Raw genomic sequence first — 26,820 nt, 5'->3', positions numbered from 1 at the left:
TAACATAACCTGTCCAGTAGATGGCAAGGTGTAGGCCTATTCAAAGAACTGAAAATCCAGATACTTGATATTGTGGTATCTGGATCAGAATGATCCTATCCTATGCTTTTTTGAAAAACTGGCTCAAAATCGGTCAGATTGGATCCTGGATTGCAAAATAGTGGATTACAGAATCCGGATAATTCTTATCACGATTAAAAGTTGACAAAACAGCACAAAAACATAATTACAATGTTTTCATCAAATTTCTTATGATGTACTAAGAAATAATATTGTATAGGTCCACTGCATGGAATATTGTATAGGTACAGTACGGAAGATTGTATAGGTACAGTATGGAAGCCTTCACTGTCATTTGTGTTTAATGTATTAATTGTGTTTTTGTGTAAAAGAGATTCCTCAAACTGTCAATTTATCATTGTAACATTTCAGTTAAAGTTACTGTCCAGTGTTTCCAGATTTCTATGAAATATGACCTATAATTAATTACAATATGAGTAAAATAGTTTTCCTTCTCACAAATTGTAATTAAGTATGTTAAAAAGCAGCTTTTCTGTGTTTGAATGGTGTGCGCGTGCGTACCCCAACCACAGAATGGTGTGGGCGTATACTGGTCATTAAAAATATGAATGCGAGTGGACCGCTGATTGGCCAGCTCAGCCAATGAGACAACATGATGACATGTTCTATGAGCAAATAGCAAGCATTTTTAAAATGGTCTGCTTGAGATAGAAGTTTGAGGTGGGTTTTTTAAGTGTTTTTCGCTACAATTTATGCTTTGGCAACAAATATGAGTATAGAACATGTTAACAACATTATTTACGTATGAGTTAAAGGCCCAGTGCAGTCAAAAACGTGATTTTCCTGTGTTTTATACACACTGAGTGTACAAACATTAGGAACACCTGCTCTTTCCATGACATAGACTGACCAGGTCAATCCAGGTGAAAGCTATTAGTGTTACTTGTTAAATCCACTTCAATCAATGTAGATGAAGAGGAGGAGATGGGTTAATGAAGGATTTTTAAGCCTTGAGACATGGATTGTGTATGTGTGCCATTCAGAGGGTGAATGGGCAAGACAAAATATTTAAGTGCCTTTGAACAGGGTATGGTAGTAGGTGCCAGGCGCACCGGTTTGAGTGTGCAATGCTGCTGGGTTTTTCATGCTCAACAGTTTCCCGTGTGCATCAAGAATGGTCCACCACCTAAAGGACATCCAGCCAACTTGACACGACTGTGGGAAGCATTGGAGTCAACATGGGCCAGCATCCCTGTGGAGTCCATGCTTTGACGAATTGAAACTGTTCTGAGGACAAAAGGGGATGCAACTCAATAGTAGGAAAGTGTTCCTAATGTTTTGTACACTCAGTGTATATTTCCACACTGAGGTTGGAATAATACTGAGAAATTGTGAAAATGATAATGGACATTTAGTATAAGAGCTGTTTGACAAGACCGCCTGAAATATCAGCCTATTGGTGGGAAGGAGTTTTGGCCTGCCCGGTGACACCACCAGGCGGTCAATTAGTTAATAGAACAATAAGAAACAGAGTTCCAAACCTCTCTGCCAATAACAGCTAGTTTTCAGGTTTCCTCTCCCCACTCAGACCACTCCCAGACAGTCCTAGCAAAAATCTTGCTTGAGAAATCGCTCTTTGCTAAGAAGCTATTTTTGCTTATTTTTTAGCATTTTAATTAAAAACAATCACATGAAGGTACTTAATTGTTACCCAGAAATTACTTGATATTGAGATAGAAACGGCTGCATTGGACCTTTAACAGAATATTAACTTTTAAAAGGGAGATTTTCACTGGACAGTTATTTTAATGGATATTTTTCCATCAACACAACCTTTACCTGTTTGTTTGAATGAAGAATGAGTGAAATGTCCCTTTCATTGTCAAACGGCTGTTTGCAAGCCTGCTCATTAGCTGATTGCTGGCACCTGTGGCCTCCTGCCTCAAGCTCTTCAGTTTGGTCGCATTCCACTGCTTAGACGTTGCATGCATCCAATGGTTGCGTGCGACATCGTCGACTGTGTCATCGACCGACAGATTGCTATTGGTGATTTCAAGACAACTGGGAACTCTGAAAAATCGAGGTCAAATCATGACGTCAGTGATCTTCAGGTCGGAAAGTCGGAGCTCTAGAAAGAAGTTAGAAGTCAGAGATTTCCAAGTTCCGAGTTCCCAGTTGTTTTGAACGCGGCATATAACACATGGGTTACATTCCCCTGCTCAGACGTTGCATGCATCAACCAATGGTTGCGTGCCACGTCATCGACTGTGTCATCAACTGACAGATTGTTTTAACATATGATGTGGTTAGCTGATATGTAAAATACCTATCAAGGCATTGTAAGATCTGGCAACGTCTAAGCAGTGGAACGCGACCTTTGTTAAATTACTGCTGGTTACTGCTGGTCTGTCATTCATGTTTTTTTTTTATATTGTATATCTGACAGAGTAACTCATGCCAATATCTTGGCTCATTACATCTTTAGTTGCATTCCCCTCACATATGGAAGAGCAGGAATCCACTGAAGCTGTTGTGAAAGCCATTATCAATGAGCCTGTAGCCTTTTGGGAGCGTCATGTAGACCGAGTTCCCCTGCTCCATCTTTAGAATTGCTCCACTGGTTAAATAATCCTGCCCTCCATGACTATTGCTCTGTTGCAATAACATTATGGGCCAGCGATTACGCATCAACCATGCGCCCACGTACAGAGATTTGCGGTTGTCCAAGCCAGTGAATCTGAAGTAGTAGACTCCTCTTACTGGTGCTGTGAAGGTATCTGCATCAGAGGAATTGCATGGAGTGATCAACAATGTCACTGGCGTTCTCCCATAGACAGCCTGTTAGTGACATTGGACTCAGTGCTTGTAGCTGGTCTCTTTGGAAATGATATGTACATACATGTAGAAAGGTGTGTAAATAGTACCTGTAACTGGGCTGTACGCGTTGTTGATGTTTGTGATGACTTTGGTGAAGACCATAGTGGTATCATCAGTGAAGGGTCCTACCTTCTCAAATGAATTCCTCAGATTGGGAGAGAATGCCACCTTTGGTCTGTCTGTGAACTGCACAGTTTTTTAACTACACTGTACAGTCGTGGTCAAAAGTTTTGAGAATGACACAAATATTAATTTTCACAAAGTCTGCTGCCTCAGTTTTTATGATGGCAATTTGCATATACTCCAGAATGTCATGAAGAGTGATCAGATGAATTGCAACTAATTGCAAAGTCCCCCTTAGCCCATGAAAATGAACTTCATCCCAAATAAACATTTCCACTGCATTTCAGCCCTGCCACAAAAGGACCAGCTGACATCATGTCAGTGATTCTCTCGTTAACACAGGTGAGAGTGTTGACGAGGACAAGGCTGGAGATCACTCTGTCATGCTGATTGAGTTAGAATAACAGACTGGAAGCTTTAAAAGGGTGGTGCTTGAAATCATTGTTCTTCCTCTGTTAACCATGGTTACCTGCAAGGAAACACGTGCCGTCATCATTGCTTTGCACAAAAAGAGCTTCACAGGCAAGGATATTGCTGCTAGTAAGATTGCACCTAAATCAACCATTTATCGGATCGTCAAGAACTTCAAGGAGAGAGGGTCAATTGTTGTGAAGAAGGCTTCAGGGCGCCCAAGAAAGTCCAGCAAGCGCCAGGACCGTCTCCTAAAGTTGATTCAGCTGCGGAATCGGGGCACCACCAGTGCAGAGCTTGCTCAGGAATGGCAGCAGGCAGGTGTGAGTGCATCTGCACACACAGTGAGGCAAATACTTTTGGAGCATGGCCTGGTGTCAAGAAGGGCAGCGAGGAAGCCACTTCTCTCCAGGAAAAACATCAGGGACAGACTGATATTCTGCAAAAGGTACAGGAATTGGACTGCTGAGGACTGTGGTAAAGTCATTTTCTCTGATGAATCCCCTTTCCGATTGTTTGGGGCATCCGGAAAAAAGCTTGTCCGGAGAAGTCAAGGTGAGCGCTACCATCAGTCCTGTGTCATGCCAACAGTAAAGCATCCTGAGACCATTCATGTGTGGGGTTGCTTCTCAGCCAAGGGTGTGGGCTCACTCACAATTTTGCCTAAGAACACAGCCATGAATAAAGAATGGTACCAACACATCCTCCGAGAGCAACTTCTCCCAACCATCCAAGAACAGTTTGGTGACGAACAATGCCTTTTCCAGCATGATGGAGCACTTTGCCATAAGGCAAAAGTGTTAACTAAGTGGCTTGGGGAACAAAACATTAACATTTTGGGTCTATGGCCAGGAAACTCCCCAGACCTTAATCCCATTGAAAACTTGTGGTCAATCCTCAAGAGGCGGGTGGACAAACAAAAACCCACAAATTCTGACAAACTCCAAGCATTGATTGTGCAAGAATGGGCTGCCATCAGTCAGGATTTGGCCCAGAAGTTAATTGACAGCATGCCAGGGCGGATTGCAGAGGTCTTGAAAAAGAAGGGTCAGCACTGCAAATATTGACTCTTTGCATAAACTTAAAAGCCTTTGACACTTATGGAATGCTTGTAATTATACTTCAGTATACCATAGTAACATCTGACAAAAATATCTAAAAACACTGAAGCAGCAAACTTTCTGAAGACCATTACTTGTGTCATTCTCAAAACTTTTGACCACGACTGTACTTCAGTGTTACTGTAATGTGGTCTATGTCTGTCATGGTGTACCTGAGATTCCAACCAGCGCTCCCAACAACACAACATTCATATTGTTGACCTAAAGAGCCTAAGGCATTGATATGATACACTTTGAAAGATACATTCATAAAATGTTCCGACTTCTATAAGACTTTTATAAGAAGACTGGAAACAACACGTGTAACATACAGTATCATTAGATAATAGCTGAGGAGATTTTTTTATATTTTTGTATTTCACCTTTTTTAACCAGGTAAGCCAGTTGAGAACAAGTTCTCATTTACAACTGCGACCTGGCCAAGATAAAGCAAAGCAGTGCGATAAAAACAACAACACCGAGTTACATATGGGGTAAAACAAAACATAAAGTCAAAAATACAACAGAAAATATATATACAGTGTGTGCGAATGTAGTAAATTATGAAGGTAAGGCAATAAATAGGCCATAGTGCAAAATAGTTACCATTTCGTATTAACACTGGAATGATAGATGTGCAAAAGATGATGTGCAAATAGAGATACTGGGGTGCAAATTAGCAAAATAAATAACAATATTTGGATGAGGTAGTTGGGTGGGCTAATTTCAGAATGGCTGTGTACAGGTGCAGTGATCGGTAAGCTGCTCTGACAACTGACGCTTAAAGTTAGTGAGGGAGATAAGCGTCTCCAGCTTCAGAGATTTTTGCAGTTCGTTCCAGTCATTGGCAGCAGAGAACTGGAAGGAATGGCGGCCAAAGGAGGTGTTGGCTTTGGGGATGACCAGTGAGATATACCTGCTGGAGCGCAGACTACGGGTGGGTGTTGCTATGGTGACCAATGAGCTAAGATAAGACAGGGATTTGCCTAGCAGTGATTTATAGATGACCTGGAGCCAGTGGGTTTGGCGACGAATATGTAGTGAGGGCCAGCCAACAAGAGCGTACAGGTCACAATGGTGGGTAGAATATGGGGCTTTGGTGACAAAATGGATGGCACTGTGATAGACTACATCCAATTTGCTGAGTAGAGTGTTGGAGGCTATTTTGTAAATGACATCGCCGAAGTCAAGGATCGGTAGGATAGTCAGTTTAACGAGGGCATGTTTGGCAGCATGAGTGAAGGAGGCTTTGTTGCGAAGATAAATAGATAGTTGTCACCAACAACTTCTGGAAATGATAGATGCACAGTTTGTGAAAATGTTTCTGTTGCTGGTAGAATGAGTTGGCAATCAACACTGTCACCAAGGTGTCACAGTATAAAAGCCACTTACCTGCATTCTCTTTCTTCAGCTCCTCCACCTCTTTCTAGCTAGCTGTCACTTGGCCCCCATGGCGGCAATTACGGAGAGAACATTTTTGGAGCTCTTGATCTGATACAGACAACCAAATCATAAACAATTGTTTTTAGGGATAAATTAAATAAAATTAAATAATTAAATTAATATCTACACATTTCGCTGCATTCTTTTTCTTCAGCTCCTCTACCTCTTTCTGTGACTACCCACTGGGCAAAAAATGGTTGAATCAATGTTGTTTCCATGTCATTTCAACCCCAAAAAAATCAATGTGATGACGTTGAATCAACATGGAAAACTAATTGGATTTGTAAAAAGTCATCGTAAGGGCATTGTCTTTTTTTCACGCAACTTTTAACCTAAATCCAATGACATGGTGAAATGTTTTCTTTATTTCACGTTGAATTCACATTAGTTGCCAACTCAACCAAATGTAAATCAAAGCTAGACATTGAACTGAAGTCTGTGCCCAGTGGGTATGGCCCCCTGACAGTTCTGCTGCTTGGGCTGGAACTATGCAAACAAAACATATCACTGAACAAAACGAACTCTCAAATGAATTCATATCCAAATACTTACCTGCATTCTCTTTCTTCAGCTCTTCCACTTCATTCTCACTGGCTGCCACTTTGGCCCCAATGGCTGACAGTACTGCTGCTTGGGCTGGAATTAAGCAAACAAAACATGCATTCATTAATTCACCCCACCCCCCACTACATTGCAGAAAGGTAGGCCTCACTTGAAGCCTGACCTAGAGTTAATGTGCTTTTGAGTGACATCAGTAGAACGGTTGAGGTTAGAAAACAAATTCAGTAATGGGATCATTCAACAGACGCTCCAGATGAAAACAATAATTAATTCTGAAGAGGATATTGGTCACATTTATTTAGATCGACTTGAAATTTGAAATTGCCTGTGTCTGTCTGTCATTTTGTCTGTCTGCATCTGCTTGTCTATCTGTCTGTGTGTCTGCCTGTCTGTCTGCCTGTGTGTCTGTCTGTCTGTCTTTGTGTCTGTCTGTCTTTCACCAATTTACCCATTGCAGCTGTATCACCAACTTTTTTGCATTGAATGTCATTTTTGACTTATGCATAATTATGTAACAATATCCTGTCTGTGGAGGTGGGAGAGAGGAGGGAGAGAGAGGAGGGAGAGGGGAAGAAGAAGAGGGGGAGTGATGGAAAGAAGAAGGCAAAGAGAATGGGGTGGAGGAGGGAGAGAGAGAAGGGGAGAGTGAGGAGGGGGAGAGAGGGGAGAGAGAAAGGAAGAGGATGAAGGAGGGAGGTGGGAGAGAGAGTCAACAGACAGAGAGTGGAGGGAGAGGGACAGAGAGATGAGAGGAGGGGGAGGGAGGAGAGGGAGAGGGTGAAGGAGGGAGGGGGGAGAGAAAGGAGGAAGGGGAGAGAGAACGATAGGGAGGTAGGAGGGAGAAAGGGAGAGAGAAAAGAGAGAGGGGGAGGCAGAAAGGGAGAGAAGGAGGGAGAGAGAGGGGGAGAAGGGGGAGGGAGAGAGAAGAGGAGGGGGGATAAAGAGGAGGTAGAGAGAAAGAGACATGGGGCAAGAGAAGTGGAGTGAGGGAGGTAGAGAGAGAAGAGAGAGACGGGGCTAGGGTGGATAAGGGAACAGAGAGAGAGAGCGATGTCCCTATGCCTGTCTGTCTGTATGTCTGTCTGTCTGTAAGTCTCATCTTTTCATATTTTTCCATTGACTGGAATGTATTGACATAAGCTTCAATTGGTTGACGCTCATCTTTTCCCATTGGCACCGCAAAGATTGCTGGGAGCATGGCCAGTTGACATAAGTGTCAATCTTGTGACTCTCTTCTTTTCCCACTGACTGCCATGTGTTGACATAAGAATCAATTTTTTCACACTCATCTTTTCCCATTGAAGCACTGTATTGACGGGGGGCGCAAGTGAGCACCACATGGAGTAGACGCTTCTCTGACTACCTCCTCCTCACCCCTGCATAAATTTGATTTAAATTCTACTTTTGCCCGACCAAACTGCTACAATGAGCAACGTTATGGGGAAACTAATAAATCCAAAAACAACAGGGACGGCGTAGTCCCTACGGTCGTGTCTGAACCCACCACAGCACAAGACGAGGATGGCGATGCTTGCGTTAGCCTGGCCGTAATGGCTAGCATGGCTAACCCTGACGCGGATCCTTCACCGACTATCATATTAGCAGCTATCAAGAAAATGGAATAGGACATGAACGCTCGATTTAATCATCTGGACTCATCCTTTCAATCAGTGCAAACCTCCCTGGCTGACCACACAACCCACATTATTGACCTGGAAGGAAACGCAGGTGACCACGAGACATGCATCACCACCCTCGAGGGACAGTATGAAGAGCTACTAACAACAAACTTAAATCCGTTCTACCTCATTTCAGCATGTTAAATGTGCAACCAGAGGAAAAAAAACTCTAGACCACCTTTTCTCCAGACACAGAGACGCATACAAAGCTCTCCCTCGCCCTCCATTTGGCAAATCTGACCATAACTCTATCCTCGTGATTCCTGCTTATAAGCAAAAACTAAAGCAGGAAGCACCAGTGACTCTGTCAATAAAAAAGTGGTCAGATGACGCAGATGCTAAGCTACAGGACTGTTTTGCTAGTACAGACTGGAATATGTTCCGGGATTTTTCAGATAGCATTGAGGAGTACACCACATCAGTCACTGGCTTCATCAATAAGTGCATCGATGACGTCGTCCCCACAGTGACCGTACGTACATACCCCAACCAGAAGCCATGGATTACAGGCAACATCCGCACTGAGCTAAAGGGTAGAGCTTTCAAGGAGTGGGACTCTAACCCGGAAGCTTATAAGAAATCCCGCTCTGCCCGCCGACGAACCATCAAACAGGCAAAGAGTCAATACAGGACTAAGATTGAATCGTACTACACCGGCTCTGACGCTCGTCGGATGTGGCAGGGCTTGAAAACTATTACAGACTACAAAGGGAAGCACAGCCGCGAACTGCCCAGTGACACAAGCCTACCAGATGAGCTAAACCACTTCTATGCTCGCTTTGAGGAAAGCAACACTGAAGCATGCATGAGAGCACCAGCTGTTCCGGATGACTATGTGATTCTTCTACCCCCAAGCCATAAGACTCCTGAACAGCTAATCATGGCTACCCAGACTATTTGCACTGCCCCCCACCCCACCCAATCCCCTCTTTTACGCTGCTGCTACTCTGTTTACTATTTATGCATAGTCACTTTAACTCTACCCACATGTACATACAGTGGGGAAAAAAAGTATTTAGTCAGCCACCAATTGTGCAAGTTCTCCCACTTAAAAAGATGAGAGAGGCCTGTAATTTTCATCATAGGTACACGTCAACTATGACAGACAAATTGAGAGAAAAAAATTCAGAACATCACATTGTAGGATTTTTTATGAATTTATTTGCAAATTATGGTGGAAAATAAGTATTTGGTCACCTACAAACAATCAAGATTTCTGGCTCTCACAGACCTGTAACTTCTTCTTTAAGAGGCTCCTCTGTCCTCCACTCGTTACCTGTATTAATGGCACCTGTTTGAACTTGTTATCAGTATAAAAGACACCTGTCCACAACCTCAAACAGTCACACTCCAAACTCCACTATGGCCAAGACCAAAGAGCTGTCAAAGGACACCAGAAACAAAATTGTAGACCTGCACCAGGCTGGGAAGACTGAATCTGCAATAGGTAAGCAGCTTGGTTTGAAGAAATCAACTGTGGGAGCAATTATTAGGAAATGGAAGACATACAAGACCACTGATAATCTCCCTCGATCTGGGGCTCCACGCAAGATCTCACCCCGTGGGGTCAAAATGATCACAAGAACGGTGAGCAAAAATCCCAGAACCACACGGGGGGACCTAGTGAATGACCTGCAGAGAGCTGGGACCAAAGTAACAAAGCCTACCATCAGTAACACACTACGCCGCCAGGGACTCAAATCCTGCAGTGCCAGACGTGTCCCCCTGCTTAAGCCAGTACATGTCCAGGCCCGTCTGAAGTTTGCTAGAGTGCATTTGGATGATCCAGAAGAGGATTGGGAGAATGTCATATGGTCAGATGAAACCAAAATAGAACTTTTTGGTAAAAACTCAACTCGTCGTGTTTGGAGGACAAAGAATGCTGAGTTGCATCCAAAGAACACCATACCTACTGTGAAGCATGGGGGTGGAAACATCATGCTTTGGGGCTGTTTTTCTGCAAAGGGACCAGGACGACTGATCCGTGTAAAGGAAAGAATGAATGGGGCCATGTATCGTGAGATTTTGAGTGGAAACCTCCTTCCATCAGCAAGGGCATTGAAGATGAAACGTGGCTGGGTCTTTCAGCATGACAATGATCCCAAACACACCGCCCGGGCAATGAAGGAGTGGCTTCGTAAGAAGCATTTCAAGGTCCTGGAGTGGCCTAGCCAGTCTCCAGATCTCAACCCCATAGAAAATCTTTGGAGGGAATTGAAAGTCCGTGTTGCCCAGCGACAGCCCCAAAACATCACTGCTGTAGAGGAGATCTGCATGGAGGAATGGGCCAAAATACCAGCAACAGTATGTGAAAACCTTGTGAAGACTTACAGAAAACGTTTGACCTGTGTCATTGCCAACAAAGGGTATATAACAAAGTATTGAGAAACGTTTGTTATTGACCAAATACTTATTTTCCACCATCATTTGCAAATAAATTCATAAAAAATCCTACAATGTGATTTTCTGGATTTTTTTTCCTCATTTTGTCCGTCATAGTTGACGTGTACCTATGATGAAAATTACAGGCCTCTCTCATCTTTTTAAGTGGGAGAACTTGCACAATTGGTGGCTGACTAAATACTTTTTTTCCCCACTGTACATCTGCCCGCGAACTGTATATTTTCATGAACCTCGCCCCTGACTCCAAGAGTTTGATCTCCAGACTTTACATCATATTACTCTGTATCCACACAACATTTGAAGGAGACCTGGGAGGAATACCTTGGTATGGAGATTACTGATGACAGTTGGGCTGATTGCCTTCAAGATATTCACTTGTGCTCGATAAACTCCAGACACCAACTTATTCAATACAAAGTGATTCACAGACTACACTATTCCTGTACCAAATTACACTCGTTCTACCCCTCGGTCTCGCCGATATGCCCAAGTGCACCTCTTCTGGTCATGCCCCAAACTGCACACATTCTGGCAGGATATTTTTAAGTGTTACTCAGAAGTATACAGCTGTAACCTCATACCAGCCCGGACACTGCTGTTTTAGGCAGGTCACAGCACCTACTTTAACCCACTGGGAACAGAGGACTGTACAATATGGCATGGTTATTGCAAAAATAAACATTTTAAGCCTTTGGAATAGGGAGACTGTACCTGTTTTTAAAACCTGGTTAGCTGAAGTCACCAGTTTACTACATATAGAAATGATTCACCATGATATCTCTGGCAGATCTAATACATTCGTTAAGATATGGCAGCCATTTATAGCGTATCTTTCATGTGATGATGGGCAACACAACATACAACCTGCAACCCACCCTGATCCACAGTCATTATTTTTAATGCAGAGCATAATCCTTATACTGTACAGTATGTCAAATATAAATGAAGCAAGGTGCCAATTCCCTAAGAGCAATGTTGTTGTCAAGCCTACTCCTGCTCCCTCCCTCCGGCGCTCAACGTTGCCGGTCTACTAACCACCGGTCCTGGTGTAACAGTGTTGCTTCCGTCCCTCTCCTCGCCCCTACCTGGGCTCGAACCAGGGACCCTCTGCACACCCTCGAAGCACCGTTACCCGTCGCTCCACAAAAGCCACGGCCCTTGCAGAGCAAGGAAACAACTACTTCAAGGTCACAGAGCGAGTGACGTCACCGATTGAAATGCTACTAGCGCGCACCGCTAACTAGCTAGCCATTTCACACCGGTTACATTCATCCCCCTTTTGACCTCCTCCTTTTCCGCAGCAACCAGGTTTCGGGTCAACAGCATCAATGTAACAGTGTTGCTTCCATCCCTCTCCTCGCCCCTACCTGGGCTCGAACCAGGGACCCGCACTGCTAACTAGCTAGCCAGTTAGCGCGCACCGCTAACTAGCTAGCCATTTCACACCAGTTACACTGGCAACCCACATTGCGCACACCTGGCAACCATCATTGCGCACACCTGCTCCCCAACGTTATGCACACCTTGACTTCATCACCACCCTGGTTACTCTCCCTTCATATAGCCTTCACCAACCTCAGTCATCAGGCAGTATTGGTTCTGTTTTCATGTCCAGACGGTTCTCTTGTTTGGTAACTCTCCATGTTCGTTATTATTAAACTCACCAGATGCACCTGCGTCCTGATTCCCTGCGTCTTCGTTACAGTTGTTCTGTTTTTTCTTTCTGTTGAGTTTTTCTGTCTCTTGTTGTGACAGTCATCCTTTCCTATTAACTGCAATGCATTGACATAAGTGTCAATTGGTTGACACTCATCTTTTCCCATTGGCACCGCAAAGATTGCTGGGAGCATGGCCAGTTTACATAAAGGTCAATCGGTTGATGCCAAACTTTTTTCAAAAATGCGACAGGATGAGGTAATTTTTACATATAAGTCATTTAGCAGACGTTCTTATCCAGAGCGACTTACAAATTGATGCATTCAACTTAGGACAGCCAGTGGGACAACCACCCCCTTTTTTATTTTTTTTATGGGGGGGTGGGGGAGGGGGGGGGGGTAGAATGATTACTGTTGTACTATTCCAGGTATTCCTTAAACAGGTAGGGTTTCAAGTGTCTCCGGAAGGTGGTCAGTGATTCCGCTGTCCTGGCGTCGTGGGGGAGCTTGTTCCACCATTGGGGTGCCAGAGCAGCGAATAGCTTTGACTGGGCTGAGCGGGAACTGTGCTTCCGTAGAGGTAGGGGGGCTAGCAGGCCAGAGGTGGATGAACGTAGTGCCCTCGTTTGGGTGTAGGGTCTGATCAGAGCCTGAAGGTAAGGAGGTGTCGTTCCCCTCACAGCTCCGTAGGCAAGCACCATGGTTTTGTAGTAAATGCGAGCTTCAACTGGAAGCCAGTGGAGTGTGCGGAGGAGCGGGGTGACATGAGAGAACTTGGGAAGGTTGAACACCAGACGGGCTGCAGCGTTCTGGATAAGTTGTAGGGGTTTAATGGCACAGGCAGGGAGCCCAGCCAACAGCGAGTTGCAGTAATCCAGACGGGAGATGACAAGTGCCTGGATTAGGACCTGTGCCACTTTCTGTGTAAGGTAGGGTCATACTCTGCGAATGTTGTAGAGCATGAACCTGCAGGATCGGGTCACCGCTTTGATGTTGGCGGAAAATGACAGGGTGTTGTCCAGGGTCACGCCAAGGTTCCTTGCACTCTGGGAGGAGGACACAATGGAGTTGTCAACCGTGATGGCGAGATCATGGAGATCTTCCCCGGGAGGAAGAGCAGCTCCGTCTTGCCGAGGTTCAGCTTGAGGTGGTGATCCGACATCCACACTGATATGTCCGCCAGACATGCAGAGATGCGATTTGCCACCTGGTTATCAGAAGGGGGAAAGGAGAATATTAATTGTGTGTCGTCTGCGTAGCAATGATAGGAGAGACCATGTGAGGATATGACAGAGGCAAGTGACTTGGTGTATAGAGAGAATAGGAGAGGGCCTAGAACTGAGCCCTGGGGGACACCAGTGGTGATAGCACGTGGTGCGGAGACAGATTCTCGCCACGCCACCTGGTAGGAGCGACCTGTCAGGTAGGACGCAATCCAAGAGTGAGCAGCACCGGAGATGCCCAACTCGGAGAGGGTGGAGAGGAGGATCTGATGGTTCACAGTATCAAAGGCAGCAGATAGGTCTAGAAGAATAAGAGCAGAGGAGAGAGAGTTAGCTTTAGCAGTGCGGAGAGCCTCCGTGACACAGAGAAGAGCAGTCTCAGTTGAATGACCAGTCTTGAAACCTGACTGGTTTGGATCAAGAAGGTCATTCTGAGAGAGATAGCAGGAGAGTTGGCTAGAGATGGCACGCTCAAGTTTTGGAGAGAAAAGAAAGAAGGGATACTGGTCTGTAGTTCTTGACATCGGAGGGATCGAGTGTAGGATCTCAAATCCAAAATCCAAAATGCTGGCGTAAAGACGAGTTAGCTGACAACATCACGAAAACAATGCTCACGCTTCAATGGGGCAGAAGGCTGTGTGTTGTTGTGATTCTGGATGGTCAGATCGCTAGCAACAATGACAAGAAGCTTCCATGTGGGGAATCGTAGATAGGTCATTTAATCTTTTTCTTGATACTGTCACGATCGTCAGGGAGAGACCAATGCGCAGCGTGATGAACAAACATGACTTTAATTAGTTAAACCGTCAAAATACAAAACAAAACACGACTCGTGACGTCCACGGTATCAATGACCGAACACGGAACAAAAACCCACAAACCCAAAGGGAAAAACATACAGTTTAAATATGGCTCCCAATCAGAGACAACCAGCCAACAGCTGACACTCGTTGCCTCTGATTGGGAGTCACTCAGGCAAACATAGAATTAAACACAACAGAATTACCAACATAGAAATACACACATAGAATGAACACACCCTGGCTCAACATAATGAGTCCCAGAGCCAGGGTGTGACAGTACCCCCCCCTAAAGGCGCGGACTGCGACCGCGCCTCAACTAAACAAAACAGGGGAGGGCTGGGCGGGCATACCTCCTCGGCGGCGGTTCTGGCTCCGGCCTTGACCACCACCCTCCAATACACCCCCCATAGCGCCCCTGGTCCAGTCTGACCCCGCCGGCAGGAGCCGAACTGGACTTAGCAGGAGCGGTTAGCTTCAGCTCCATCGTGGAGCAGTTGACCGGTACCTTACCAGGCACCGGTGACCCAGGCACGGGTGGTGCTGGACTGACGACGCGCACCCCTGGCTTGGTGCGTGGAGGAGGAACGGGCCTTACCAGGCTGACGACGCGCACCCCTGGCTTGGTGCGTGGAGGAGGGACGGGCCTTACCAGGCTGACGACTCGCACCCCTGGCTTGGTGCGTGGAGGAGGGACGGGCCTTACCAGGCTGACGACTCGCACCCCTGGCTTGGTGCGAGTGGCAGGAACAGGCCGGGCCGGGCTGGCGACGCGCACCGTAGACTTGGTGCGAGTGGCAGGAACAGGCCGGGCCGGGCTGGCGACGCGCACCGTATACTTGGTGCGAGTGGCAGGAACAGGCCGGGCCGGGCTGGCGACGCGCACCGTATACTTGGTGCGAGTGGCAGGAACAGGCCGGGCCGGGCTGGCAACGCGCACCGTATACTTGGTGCGAGTGGCAGGAACAGGCCGGGCCGGGCTGGCGACGCGCACCGTAGACTTGGTGCGTGGAGCAGGGACAGGCCGGACCGGGCTGGCGACGCACACCGTAGGCTTGGTGCGTGGAGCAGGGACAGGCCGGGCTGGGCTGTCGACGCACACCGTAGGCTTGGTGCGTGGAGCAGGGACTGGCCGGACTGGGCTGGCGACGCACACCGTAGGCTTGGTGCGTGGAGCAGGGACAGGCCGAACCGGGCTGTGGAGACGGATAGGAGCCCTGGAGTGAAGAGCGGCCACAAGCCGTCCTGGCTGAATGCCTACCCTCACACACTCTGTGTGAGGCATCCGCACAGGACGTACAGGGCGGTGTATCCGTAACCTGGTGGCCTCCAGAATCCGTCCCTCTTTTGCCTCCGTCAGCCCCGTCGTCCATGCCGTGTGCCCCCCCCTAAAAATGTTCTGGGGTTGCCTCTCGACCGCCCGACGACGACCCTGATCACGCCGTTGCTCCTCTCTACGGCGCGCCTCCACCGTCTCTTCTCCCGGCGCCTCCTCCCATGTCCAGCCCAAGAGCTGCCCCTGGACACGCTGCTTGGTCGTTGCATGGTGGGTTTTTCTGTCACGATCGTCAGGGAGAGACCAATGCGCAGCGTGATGAACAAACATGACTTTAATTAGTTAAAGCGTCAAAATACAAAACAAAACACGACTCGTGACGTCCACGGTATCAATGACCGAACACGGAACAAAAACCCACAAACCCAAAGGGAAAAACATACAGTTTAAATATGGCTCCCAATCAGAGACAACCAGCCAACAGCTGACACTCGTTGCCTCTGATTGGGAGTCACTCAGGCAAACATAGAGATAAACACAACAGAATTTCCAACATAGAAATACACACATAGAATGAACACACCCTGGCTCAACATAATGAGTCCCAGAGCCAGGGTGTGACAGATACCATGTCTTGTTTTGACTGTCTATGCTAATATGGCTAAAATTCACTAGCTATGTACCCAACAACTGTAACAATGTATTTGAGAGACAAGTGCACATTTGTTTTTAATAAACATTGGAGACTAAATATAGTTTACACATTGTCAACAATCTAATCCAACCCTGTCTGTCTTGCCCCATAGTTGCACACGTGTCGGTGTTGTTGCTAAACAACCAACCGGTCTATAGAGCCAAATTAAAAGTTTTAGCTTCACTGTCCAAATAAATATGGAGGAGAGTGTATTTAAAATTCACTTTTACCTTCATTCTCTCTCCTCAGCTCATCAACTTGTTCTTTCATGTACCTCAGCTCCACTCTCTGTTCAACCACCATGTCTCGCAGCGCTCTCAGCTCATCCTAGATGTCAGAGTTGGTGGCAGTCTGGTCAATCGCCTGTGCGTGGGTCACCTACAGCTTTAGTCTTTGGGCTCCTGAGCTCAATTTCAATCCCCTCTCTCTCTCCCCATCCACTCTCTCCCTGAGCCCATGCCCCAAACAAACACAACAGCAACACCAGCAGAGCTACGGCACCCCTCATTCTAAAATGGCACCTCTTCAGAACTAATGTAAGCCTAGTCTAATCTGGGCACAGTCCCCACTTCTTATACAGACTGGTCTTGGTGAACCAATACTTGGGAACTGAACACTTGTCCACAGTAGTTTTTTGGGGAACATAGCCAAGGTGTTACGTAACACAGGTAATGATTACTTTATGACAAGTCCTCCAAATGTGGGCCGTGGGAGCATCTAAGCTGTTACTCAGTTCAAGGGCTCTCCTGTGCCGCAACACTGCGATGCAGTGCCTTAGACCGCTGCGCCACTCGGGAGGCCCCAGGAAACATTTTAAAGAGCATTAGTTTATTCCTTATTTTCCACAGGTTACCGCAGAAACAGTATAATTATATACAAAATATGGAATGTTGAATAAATGCATATCAATCATCTTACTGTAGCTGTTTCCAGAGAAACCTTTGAAATAGCTATACATTAAACGGGTTGCGTCTATATTGCAATTTATTGCTGCTTTTACAATTTCACGTATATGCCGAATATGCATATGTGAAATTGCATTGAATCAAATTAATCAGATCCATTGATTTCCCACCGTGGGCTAGAAGGGCCTCCAATCAGAATTATATCTCCTCCTCAGGCAGAAAGGCCTCCAGCTGGAGCTCTACAGCCAAAGTTCGAAGTCCTCCTTGGGTGGAAGGGCATCCAGCAGGAGCTACATCTTGTCCTTGGGTAGAAGGGCCTCCAGTCAGAGCTCTACAGAACCTTTCCTTAAGTGAAAGGTCCTCCAGGTGGAGCTCCACCTTGTCCTTGGGTGGAAAGGCATCCAGCCAGAGCTCCACCTTGTCCTTGGGTGGAAAGGCATCCAGCCAGAGCTCCACCTTGTCCTTGGGTGGAAAGGCATCCAGCCAGAGCTCCACCTCGTCCTTGGGTGGAAAGGCATCCAGCCAGAGCTCCACCTTGGGTAGAAGGGCCTCCAGTCCGATCTCTACAGCCAAAGCCCCATTTCCTCCTTGGGTGGAAGGGCCTCCAGCTAGAACTCCACCTTGTCCTTAGGTGGAAGGGGCCTCCAGCCGGAGCTCCATCTCGTTTTTGGGTCAAAGGGCCTCCAACTCAAGCTCTACAGACGGAGCTACACCTTCTACTTGAATGGAAGGGCCTCCAGCCAGGGATACATCTCGTCCTTGGGTGGAAAGGCCTCTAGCCCGAGCGTTACAGCCGGAGGTCCTCCTCATCCTTGGGTGGATGGGCCTCCAGCCAGAGCTCCACCTTGTCCTTGTGTGGAAGTGCCTCCAGCCGGAGCTCTACAGCCGGAGCTCCACCTCGTCTTTGGATAGAAGGGCCTCCAGCTAGAGGTCCTCATCCTTGGTTGGAAGGGCCTCCAGCAAGAACTCCAGCCGGAGCTCAACCTCCTCCTCAAGTGGAAGGGCCTCCAGTAAGAGCTCCACAATCATCATTTCTGTGTAGAATCTGTAAATGTACTGTAGATGTTGTTAATTGTTAGGCAATGAAAGGGTTTTACATTGTTAGGGACTCAAGGAGGGATGGAGGAGCTCTCTGCAACTGGTAGCTCAGTTGAGCTGTTTGGCTCACTGGTGGAAGAAGGTATACCAAGTTATAGGACATGGTTCGATAATGAAAAAAGCAGCAGGCCATCACTACTGAACCATATAGTGACTGAGTCCAATCTTGCTCCCCTTGGGATGTGGTCTGCCCTAATAGGCCAGTGGTCCTGCCATCCTGAATTACATAATCCTCTTTGTGCCTTGAGGCACATAAGGCATACACAAGAAAGCGCCACTGCTTCCATTTTGCTGCCTTCTTAGTTAGGGTTCCCCAAGTCAGACTACACTCCATCATTCTAATTGTTCTTCTGCATGTCAATTTTGGGAGGCCAGCCAGCCATTCTGACTACCTTAGTGGTAATAATGGTAGTATCCTCCGCTGTGCAGTCAATCATCTCTAAAATGAAGGCCACCACTTGCTCCCTTGACTCTATCCCTACATCCCTACTCAAAACCTGTTCATCTAGCCTGCTTATGTTTGTCCAGCCAGCGTCACTACCCTGATCAACAAGTCCCTGCTGACCGAAGAGGTACCATCGATCTTCAAAACAGCTGTAGTCACCCCCTTAATGAAGAAACCAAGCCTTGACCAGGCAATTGAATGCAAGTCTATTTATGAGTTGACATGTTATGCTTGACCTGCTCAGTTTTCCACCACAAAACACAAAAAATAGTAGAACCAGCTCATGATTGGACTATTAGATGTTTCTTTTGAAAAAATGTTTTGTAAATAAATACAACATGTATGCCCCTACACAGTTCTAATAAAATAAAAAAATTCTAATAAAATAAAATAAAAAAATAATTTTCTCTTACATTTCTCTGTACACTACACGAACTGAATTATCAGTTGACCAAATACATACTTCTCTGCTATTACATATTTGTTAATGAAGCTTATAAACAAATCAACCGAATAGAAAATATGGTAGGCTATTAACTTTACAAACTCCACCGTGAACGTTTTTGGAGCGTTCAACGTCCAAAGCATTCCTGAATAAGGATTCCGGAGTGTGTCTCGTTGTCACCACAGCAACAACGGGACGCCAAGCAATGCGCAATTGCCTGTAAACCGCCCGGATCTTTTTTCAGTCATATCCTAGTAGACTTTTTCCAAGTTGGCTTTGGCATATCGATGGTAGAGCAATTTTGCAGCAGAATAATGCCCCCAAAGAAGAATAAAGGGAAAAGTAATATCAATAAGTCAAAGACCAAAAAGATTAAAACAAATGAGGGTATGTTTTTTCGTCGTTCAGGGCTGCTTACTGTTACATTTTCGATTTAATATGTTTAATTTTCGTAATTTCATAAACCTTAGTTTGCCTGTTAGAAACAGAGCACACTTTTAACTGGGCTCTGCATATCTGAGGATTGTGTAATTCACTGTGTTCATGCAGGGGGAAATGAATTGGAGGAGAAGTACAGGCGAAGTGCATTGGATGTTACAGTTCTGAGGGACCATCTTGGTGAGAACACTACACTGCGTCCACTTCTCTAGAGCCCCTAAAATCCATTCATTAAAAGCAGAGCAGCTTCTCTAAAATGTAGGCTATTCTAGGGAAACCTTGGTATGTTTTTGCTCCAATCCTCAAATAAGTCAGTTAAATCAGCTCTACTCAAAATACATATATATTATTTTATCAATTCATGATAATCTGGAGATTAGAACAAATTAACTAGCCTGGGTGCCAGCCTGTTTCTGCTCTCTTGTCAACTTCTTATGAAATTGTGATGGCTTGACAATGACAGTGGAGAAGGCAAGAGCACAGACAGATCTTTTGACTAGGCTACCTATTGGGAGGTTAAAACACTAACTAAAATCTGTACATAGGGATCCCACAGCGCTTCTGATATTTACTGATTTCAGTATGAACAACTATGAATTGATTGAACAATAACTACTAAATGATTCTACACACTGATCAAATACATTCTCCATGTGTGACACGACAGCTCTGCGAGGGGATGTGGCACAGCAGGCCCAGTCCGTCAGTCATGACCTGAGATCTCGTATGCGGGACATGGAGCAGGAGCTCCACCATGAGAGACTGGACCGCAGAGACGTCAGTGCAGGTTGGTGGAAGGGAACAATCTCAAACACACACATTCACCTACGCGGATACGCACGCACACGCGCGCACACACACACACACACACACACACACCAGGGAGTCCTTAAACAAGCATGTTTCAAAGGCCTACAATACCCATGCTGTCCATAAGTGCTCTATTATGATTCTATCCTTCTATCCTATTCGACAAGAACTGTTTGGGATCTTCAAACAGCTGCAAAGGAAGATTCTTTATTATGAACCTCTCGTCTTCTTTTGATATCATATTCTCAAAGTTACTAAGGTTAAAGGGACTTTAGGGGTGTTTCTCAATATGCATACTACCGTGCTCCACACTCTCATGCTCCGAGTGCATTCTCCGACCACGTTCTCTTGAGTACGTTCTTGTGAGGACGAGAGTATGGAGAATGTATAAAACAATACATTTGAGAAGCACTCGCACTACCCCCTACTGTATTACCTCACGCTTCACCTCCCCATTCACTGAACCTTCTTCCAAGATATACACAAAGCAAATGTTTTACTTCCTAATTATCAGCTAGATATGTGAATCGTAATAATCTAGCTAGCCAGCTAGTTAAACAGGCAAATATGACCTAAAACTAATGTTATGCAAAGTAGTCAATTCTTTGTGGGTAGCTAGCTAACAATTCTTTGTAGCTATCTGGCTAGCTAACAGTGCTAGTACAGTGCCTGGCAAAAGTATTAATCCCCCTTGGAGTTTTTCCTATTTTGTTGCATTACAACCTGTAATTTAAATTGATTTTTATTTGCATTTCATGTAATGGACATACACAAAATAGTCCAAATTGGTGAAGTGGAATTCAAAAAATTACTTGTTTCAAAAAATTCAAAAAAATAAATAACGGAAAAGTGGTGCGTGCATATGTATTCAACCCCTTTTCTGTGAAGCCCCTAAATAAGATCTGGTGCAACCAATTAACTTCAGAAGTCACATAATTAGTTAAATAAAGTCCACCTGTGTGCAATCTAAGTGTCACATGATCTGTCACATGATCTCAGTATATATACACACCTGTTCTGAAAGGCCCCAGAGTCTGCAACACCACTAAGCAAGGGGCACCACCAAGCAAGCGGCACCATGAAGACCAAGGAGCTCTCCAAACAGGTCAGGGACAAAGTTGTAGAGAAGTACAGATCAGGGTTGGGTTATAAACAACTATCAGAAACTTTGAACATCCCACAGAGCACTATTAAATCCATTATTAAAAAATGGAAAGAATATAGCACCACAACAAACCTGCCAAGAGAGGGCTTCCCACCTTAACTCACGGACCAGGCAAGGAGTGCATTATTCAGATAGGCAACAAAGAGACCAAAGATAACCCTGAAGGAGCTGCAAAGCTCCACAGCAGAGATAGGAGTATCTGTCCATAGGACCACTTTAAGCCGTACACTCCACAGAGCTAGGCTTTATGGAAGAGTGGCCAGAAAAAAGCCATTGCTTAAAGAAAGAAATAAGCAAACACGTTTGGTGTTTGCCAAAAGGAATGTGGGAGACTCCCCAAACATATGGAAGAAGGTACTCTGGTCAGATGAGACTAAAACTGAGCTTTTTGTCCATCAAGGAAAACGCTATGTCTGGCGCAAACCCAACACCTCCCATCCACGCTGTGGGGATGTTTTTCATCGGCAGGGACTGCAAAACTGGTCAGAATTGAAGGAATAATGGATGGCGCTAAATACAGGGAAATTCTTGAGGGAAACCTGTTTCAGTCTTCCAGAGATTTGAGACTGGGACGGAGGTTCACCTTCCAGCAGGACAATGACCCTAAACATACTGCTAAAGCAACACTCTAGTGGTTTAAGGGGAAAGATTTAAATGTCTTGGAATGGCCTAGTCAAAGCCCAGACCTCAATCCAATTGAGAATCTGTGGTATGACTTAAAGATTGCTGTACACCAGCGGAACCCATCCAACTTGAAGGAGCTGGAGCAGTTTTGCTTTGAAGAATGGGCAAAAATCCCAGTGGCTAGATGTGCCAAGCTTATAGAGACATACCCCAAGATACTTGCAGCTGTAATTGCTGCAAAAGGTGGCTCTACAAAGTATTGACTTTGGGGGGGGGGGTGAATAGTTATGCATGCTCAAGTTTTCTGTTTTTTTGTGTTATTTCTTGTTTGTTTCACAAAAAAAAAATATTTTGCATCTTCAAAGTGGTAGGCATGCTGTATAAATCAAATGATACAACCCCCCCAAAAATCCATTTTAATTCCAGGTTGTAAGGCAACAAAATAGGAAAAATGCCAAGGGGGGGATGAATACTTTCTCAAGCCACTGTAGCTAGCCAGTTAGCCCTATTGACTTGTTATGGGCTTGCGATCTACGGTATGTAGGCAGGTAAACATGCCAAAACTAACACAGCATGTATTTATTAAAGTATCAAGATAAAATATTGTAGTCAGTCAACATATGAGATGTGAATAGGCAACATTTCATTCCAAAGTCGGAGAGTATTTTCTCTCGCTTCAGCTCAAATAATGTCCGCCATTGATTTCAAGAAATGTTGCTTCATTTTTTATGTGGTTGCGTCATATTTCTTTGCATACTTTCTGTTGAAACTTGCATCGATATGTACAAACGTGCCCGCCGTGCTCCGTTTTCGCATACTTTGATTTGGACTCATACTCCGACCCTCCCGTGCTCCAATTTGCGAGCACGGTAGTATGCATTTTGAGAAACACCCTAGGTGTCTTGAAAAGCACTTAAAATAAAATGTAATTATTTATTATTATTAGGGTGCTCTTTAGGTAAAACTGTCATACCTTGCAGATCTCACCCGTCAGTATAAGACCATGCAAACAGACATGACAGTCAAAGTGAAAAAGCTGGGGGATGAGGCCATTTTGCTGCGAGAACAGCTTGGTAAGCTATTGCACACATGTAAGCTTCCTACAGTATATCCAGTTAATTCAAGCTGCAACAAGTGTTGTTTTAGTAAGAATCAGATACATTGTAAGTGATGACTGTTTGTGCGTAATGTGTGTGGGTGTCTGTCTGTGCTCAGCTCAGTGTCAGGAGGAGTTGAGGACAGAAAGGAGAGCACATGAGCAGTTGCAGCAGGAGAAGGATACCACAATAGCTGACTTACAAAACAAACTGGACAACATGGAGACCGACTATGAGAAGATTCTGCATGTGAGTGAACTGATTTCAGCTTATCAAAGAGGGCTTACGTTGTAACATCACAGGGAACGAGTATGAAAGGAATGCAAACACATTTGTCAGTTGCCTGAAGAAAATGAATGTCAGGCAATGATATTGATGCTGTGCATAACTTTTGCTACCACTGATTATATCTTCGATAACAATGTATGCTATATATGTGAAAACGTTTGAGAGAAAATAATATATGTACACTACCGGTCAAAAGTTTTAGAACACTTACTCATTCAAGGGTTTTTCTTTATTTTTTACTATTTTCTACATTGTAGAATAATAGTGAAGACATCAAAACTATGAAATAACACATATGGAATCATGTAGTAACCAAAAAAGTGTTAAACAAATCAAAATATATTTTATATTTGAGATTCTTCAAATAGCCACCCTTTGCCTTGATGACAGCTTTGCACACTCTTGGCATTCTCTCAACCAGCTTCACCTGGAATGCTTTTCCAACAGTCTTGAAGGAGTTCCCACATATGCTGAGTTCCCACATATGTTGGCTGCTTTTCCTTCACTCTGCGATCCAACTCATCCCAAACCAACTACATTTGTTTGAGGTCGGGGGATTGTGGAGGCCAGGTCATCTGATGCAGCACTCCATCACTCTCCTTTTTGGTAAAATAGCCCTTACACAGCCTGGAGGTGTGTTGGGTCATTGTCCTATTGAAAAACAAATGATAGTCCCACCAAGCCCAAACAAGATGGGATGGCGTATCGCTGCAGAATGCTGTGGTAGCCATGCTGGTTAAGTGTGCCTTGAATTCTAAATAAATCACAGACAGTGTCACCAGCAAAGCACCCCCACACCATAACAACTCCTCCTCCATGCTTTACGGTGGGAAATACACATGCGGAGATTTTCCGTTCACCCACACCGCGTCTCACAAAGACACAGCGGTTGGAACCAAAAGAGTCCAATTTGGACTCCAGACCAAAGGACACATTTCCACCAGTCTAATGTCCATTGCGCGTGTTTCTTGGCCCAAGCAAGTCTCTTCTTATTATTGGTGTCCTTTAGTAGTGGTTTCTTTGCAGCAATTCGACCATGAAGGCCTGATTCACACAGTCTTCTCTGAATAGTTGATGTTGAGATGTGTCTGTTACTTGAACTCTGTGAAGCATTTATTTGGGCTGCAATTTCTGAGGCTGGTAACTCTAATGAATTTATCCTCTGCAGCAGAGGAAACTCTGGGTCTTCCATTCCTGTGGTGGTCCTCATGAGAGCCAGTTTCATCATAGTGCTTGATGGTTTTTGCGACTGCACTTGAAGAAACTTTCAAAGTTCTTGAAATGTTAAATATTGATTGACCTTCATGTCTTAAAGTAATGATGGACTGTCGTTTCTCTTTGCTTATTTGAGCTGTTCTTGCCATAAAATGGACTTGGTCTTTTACCAAATAGGGCTATCTTCTGTATACCCCCCCCTACATTGTCAAAACACAACTGATTGGCTCAAATGCATTAAGAAGGAAATAAATTCCACAAATTAACTTTTAAGAAGGCACACCTGTTCATTGAAATGCATTCCAGGTGACTACCTCATGAAAATGGTTGAGAGAATGCCAAGAGTGTGCAAAGCTGTCATCAAGGCAAAGGGTGGCTATTTGAAGAATCTCAAATATAAAATATATTTTGATTTGTTGAAAAAAATTTTGGTTACTACATGATTCCATATGTGTTATTTCATAGTTTTGATGTCTTCACTATTATTCTACAATGTAAAAAATTGTAAAAATAAAGAAAAACCCTTGAATGAGTAGGTGTTCTAAAAGTTTTTACCGGTAGTGTATGTCTTGTTTTCTCTTCATGAGAATGATTCCCAGTGTGTTTCCCAAATGGCACCCTTTTCCCTGTAAGGTGCACTACTTGGCTCTGGTCAAAGAAGGCAATAGAATGTTATTTGGGACACACACCCTCTCTCTGATATAACAATTATTGATTGACCCCTACCAGGACACTTTGGACAGTTTGACTTCCCACCTGGCTGATGCTCGACTGCGGTGGGAGGATGAGAGTACTGTTGTCCATCAGGAATACAAAGAGCTGCTCTCTGACTTTGGCTTGAACTCACTGGACATCTGAAAGGCTCTTATTATGTATCCAGGGCGCGTATGTGTCAAGCATCTCAGAGTTGGAGTGTTGATCTAGGATCAGTTTTCTATTTGAGATAATAACGAATAACATTACATGGACAGTGAGGACCTGATCCACATCAGCACTCCTACTCTGAGATGCTTGATACATATGGTAAAGTAAATAGATGGATTCCATGTGGATTTGTAGTCATACATACCGATAAGGAAAACCTCATTACAATAATGTAACAACCTGTGTATGAGAGTGTAATAACCAGTGTTTGGATTCATTTTGTTACTGTATCTTTCATGATGTATAATACTTCTTAAAATACTTCTTAAATACATGCAGTTGTTTGATTTTCTTCCTATAGTTATTGTTGTATTGATGGTCATTCACAAAGATTACGTTTTATATTCTTTGGGTGACACAAATTGTCATTTGAAACGATCCACAGTAACTTACATACTAACTCTCTAGCTAATGGCTATTTTTTGAGAGGGAAACAACTACTGTGCATTGATTGGCTTTTTTACTCTTACAACACATATTTATAGAAGTAAGGAAGTTAGTTAATGTATCGTACATTTCCACCAGGGTGCATCTTCCAACTTTCCTGATAGTCATTCAGATATTTTATTGAGCACTACCTCTTCATGTCCACTAGATGTAGCCGGTCACTGCACAATTTAGCCTAGTTTTAGGCTCTTCCTGGTGAAAGATATGACTGCAGATTTGCTTCATAACTATTGCATTTGTGGCAACGCTGTTTAAAGCATTTACTTTTCAACCATGTTAAGACAAAACTAATTTCCAATTTTTCGAATCTCTGGTATGACTTGGAATCTAACATCCAACATCAGGGCGGACACTAACCACAAGGCCATAGAGATGGTGTCAGTAGTTAGCCATACCCACTTAAAAGGTACTTGTAAAGGTTTGTGATGTTGTTTAGAATATAATAAGAATGCCATTACTTAAGCAGAGCTCTAGTGAAGATGATCCTAGTGTGAAGTAGGGATTTACTTACTGGCCATATGCTGAGTGGGCTAAAGGCCAAGTGGGACACAAGCAGGACAGCCAGAGGCCACAAAGGGAAATAAACAACAAGAAGCAAAAATACAGTAGATGCACATTACCTCTCTCGTACATTTCCATCACAGTTAAAAGGA

General features: G+C 44.6%; 1 protein-coding gene across 1 annotated transcript; it reads left to right on the top strand.

The window, feature by feature from the left end:
• Positions 1 to 18,290: 18,290 nt before the first annotated feature.
• On the top strand, positions 18,291 to 25,654 carry LOC311101489 (dynein regulatory complex protein 12-like; the record flags this gene model as incomplete). The annotated part of the gene is made up of 8 exons (XM_084142641.1): positions 18,291 to 18,351; positions 18,798 to 18,841; positions 19,345 to 19,546; positions 19,709 to 19,777; positions 20,265 to 20,384; positions 23,177 to 23,269; positions 23,412 to 23,542; positions 25,526 to 25,654. The coding sequence occupies 8 exons, from the start codon at positions 18,291 to 18,293 to the stop codon at positions 25,652 to 25,654; spliced, it is 849 nt and encodes a 282-aa protein (XP_083998767.1).
• Positions 25,655 to 26,820: the final 1,166 nt, after the last annotated feature.

Source organism: Coregonus lavaretus (assembly GCF_964263955.1).
Source record: "Coregonus lavaretus genome assembly, chromosome: 26".
Taxonomy (NCBI): Eukaryota; Metazoa; Chordata; class Actinopteri; order Salmoniformes; family Salmonidae; genus Coregonus; species Coregonus lavaretus.
Note: the sequence above shows the minus strand (reverse complement) of the source record. Positions and strands in the feature narration are given on the sequence as shown.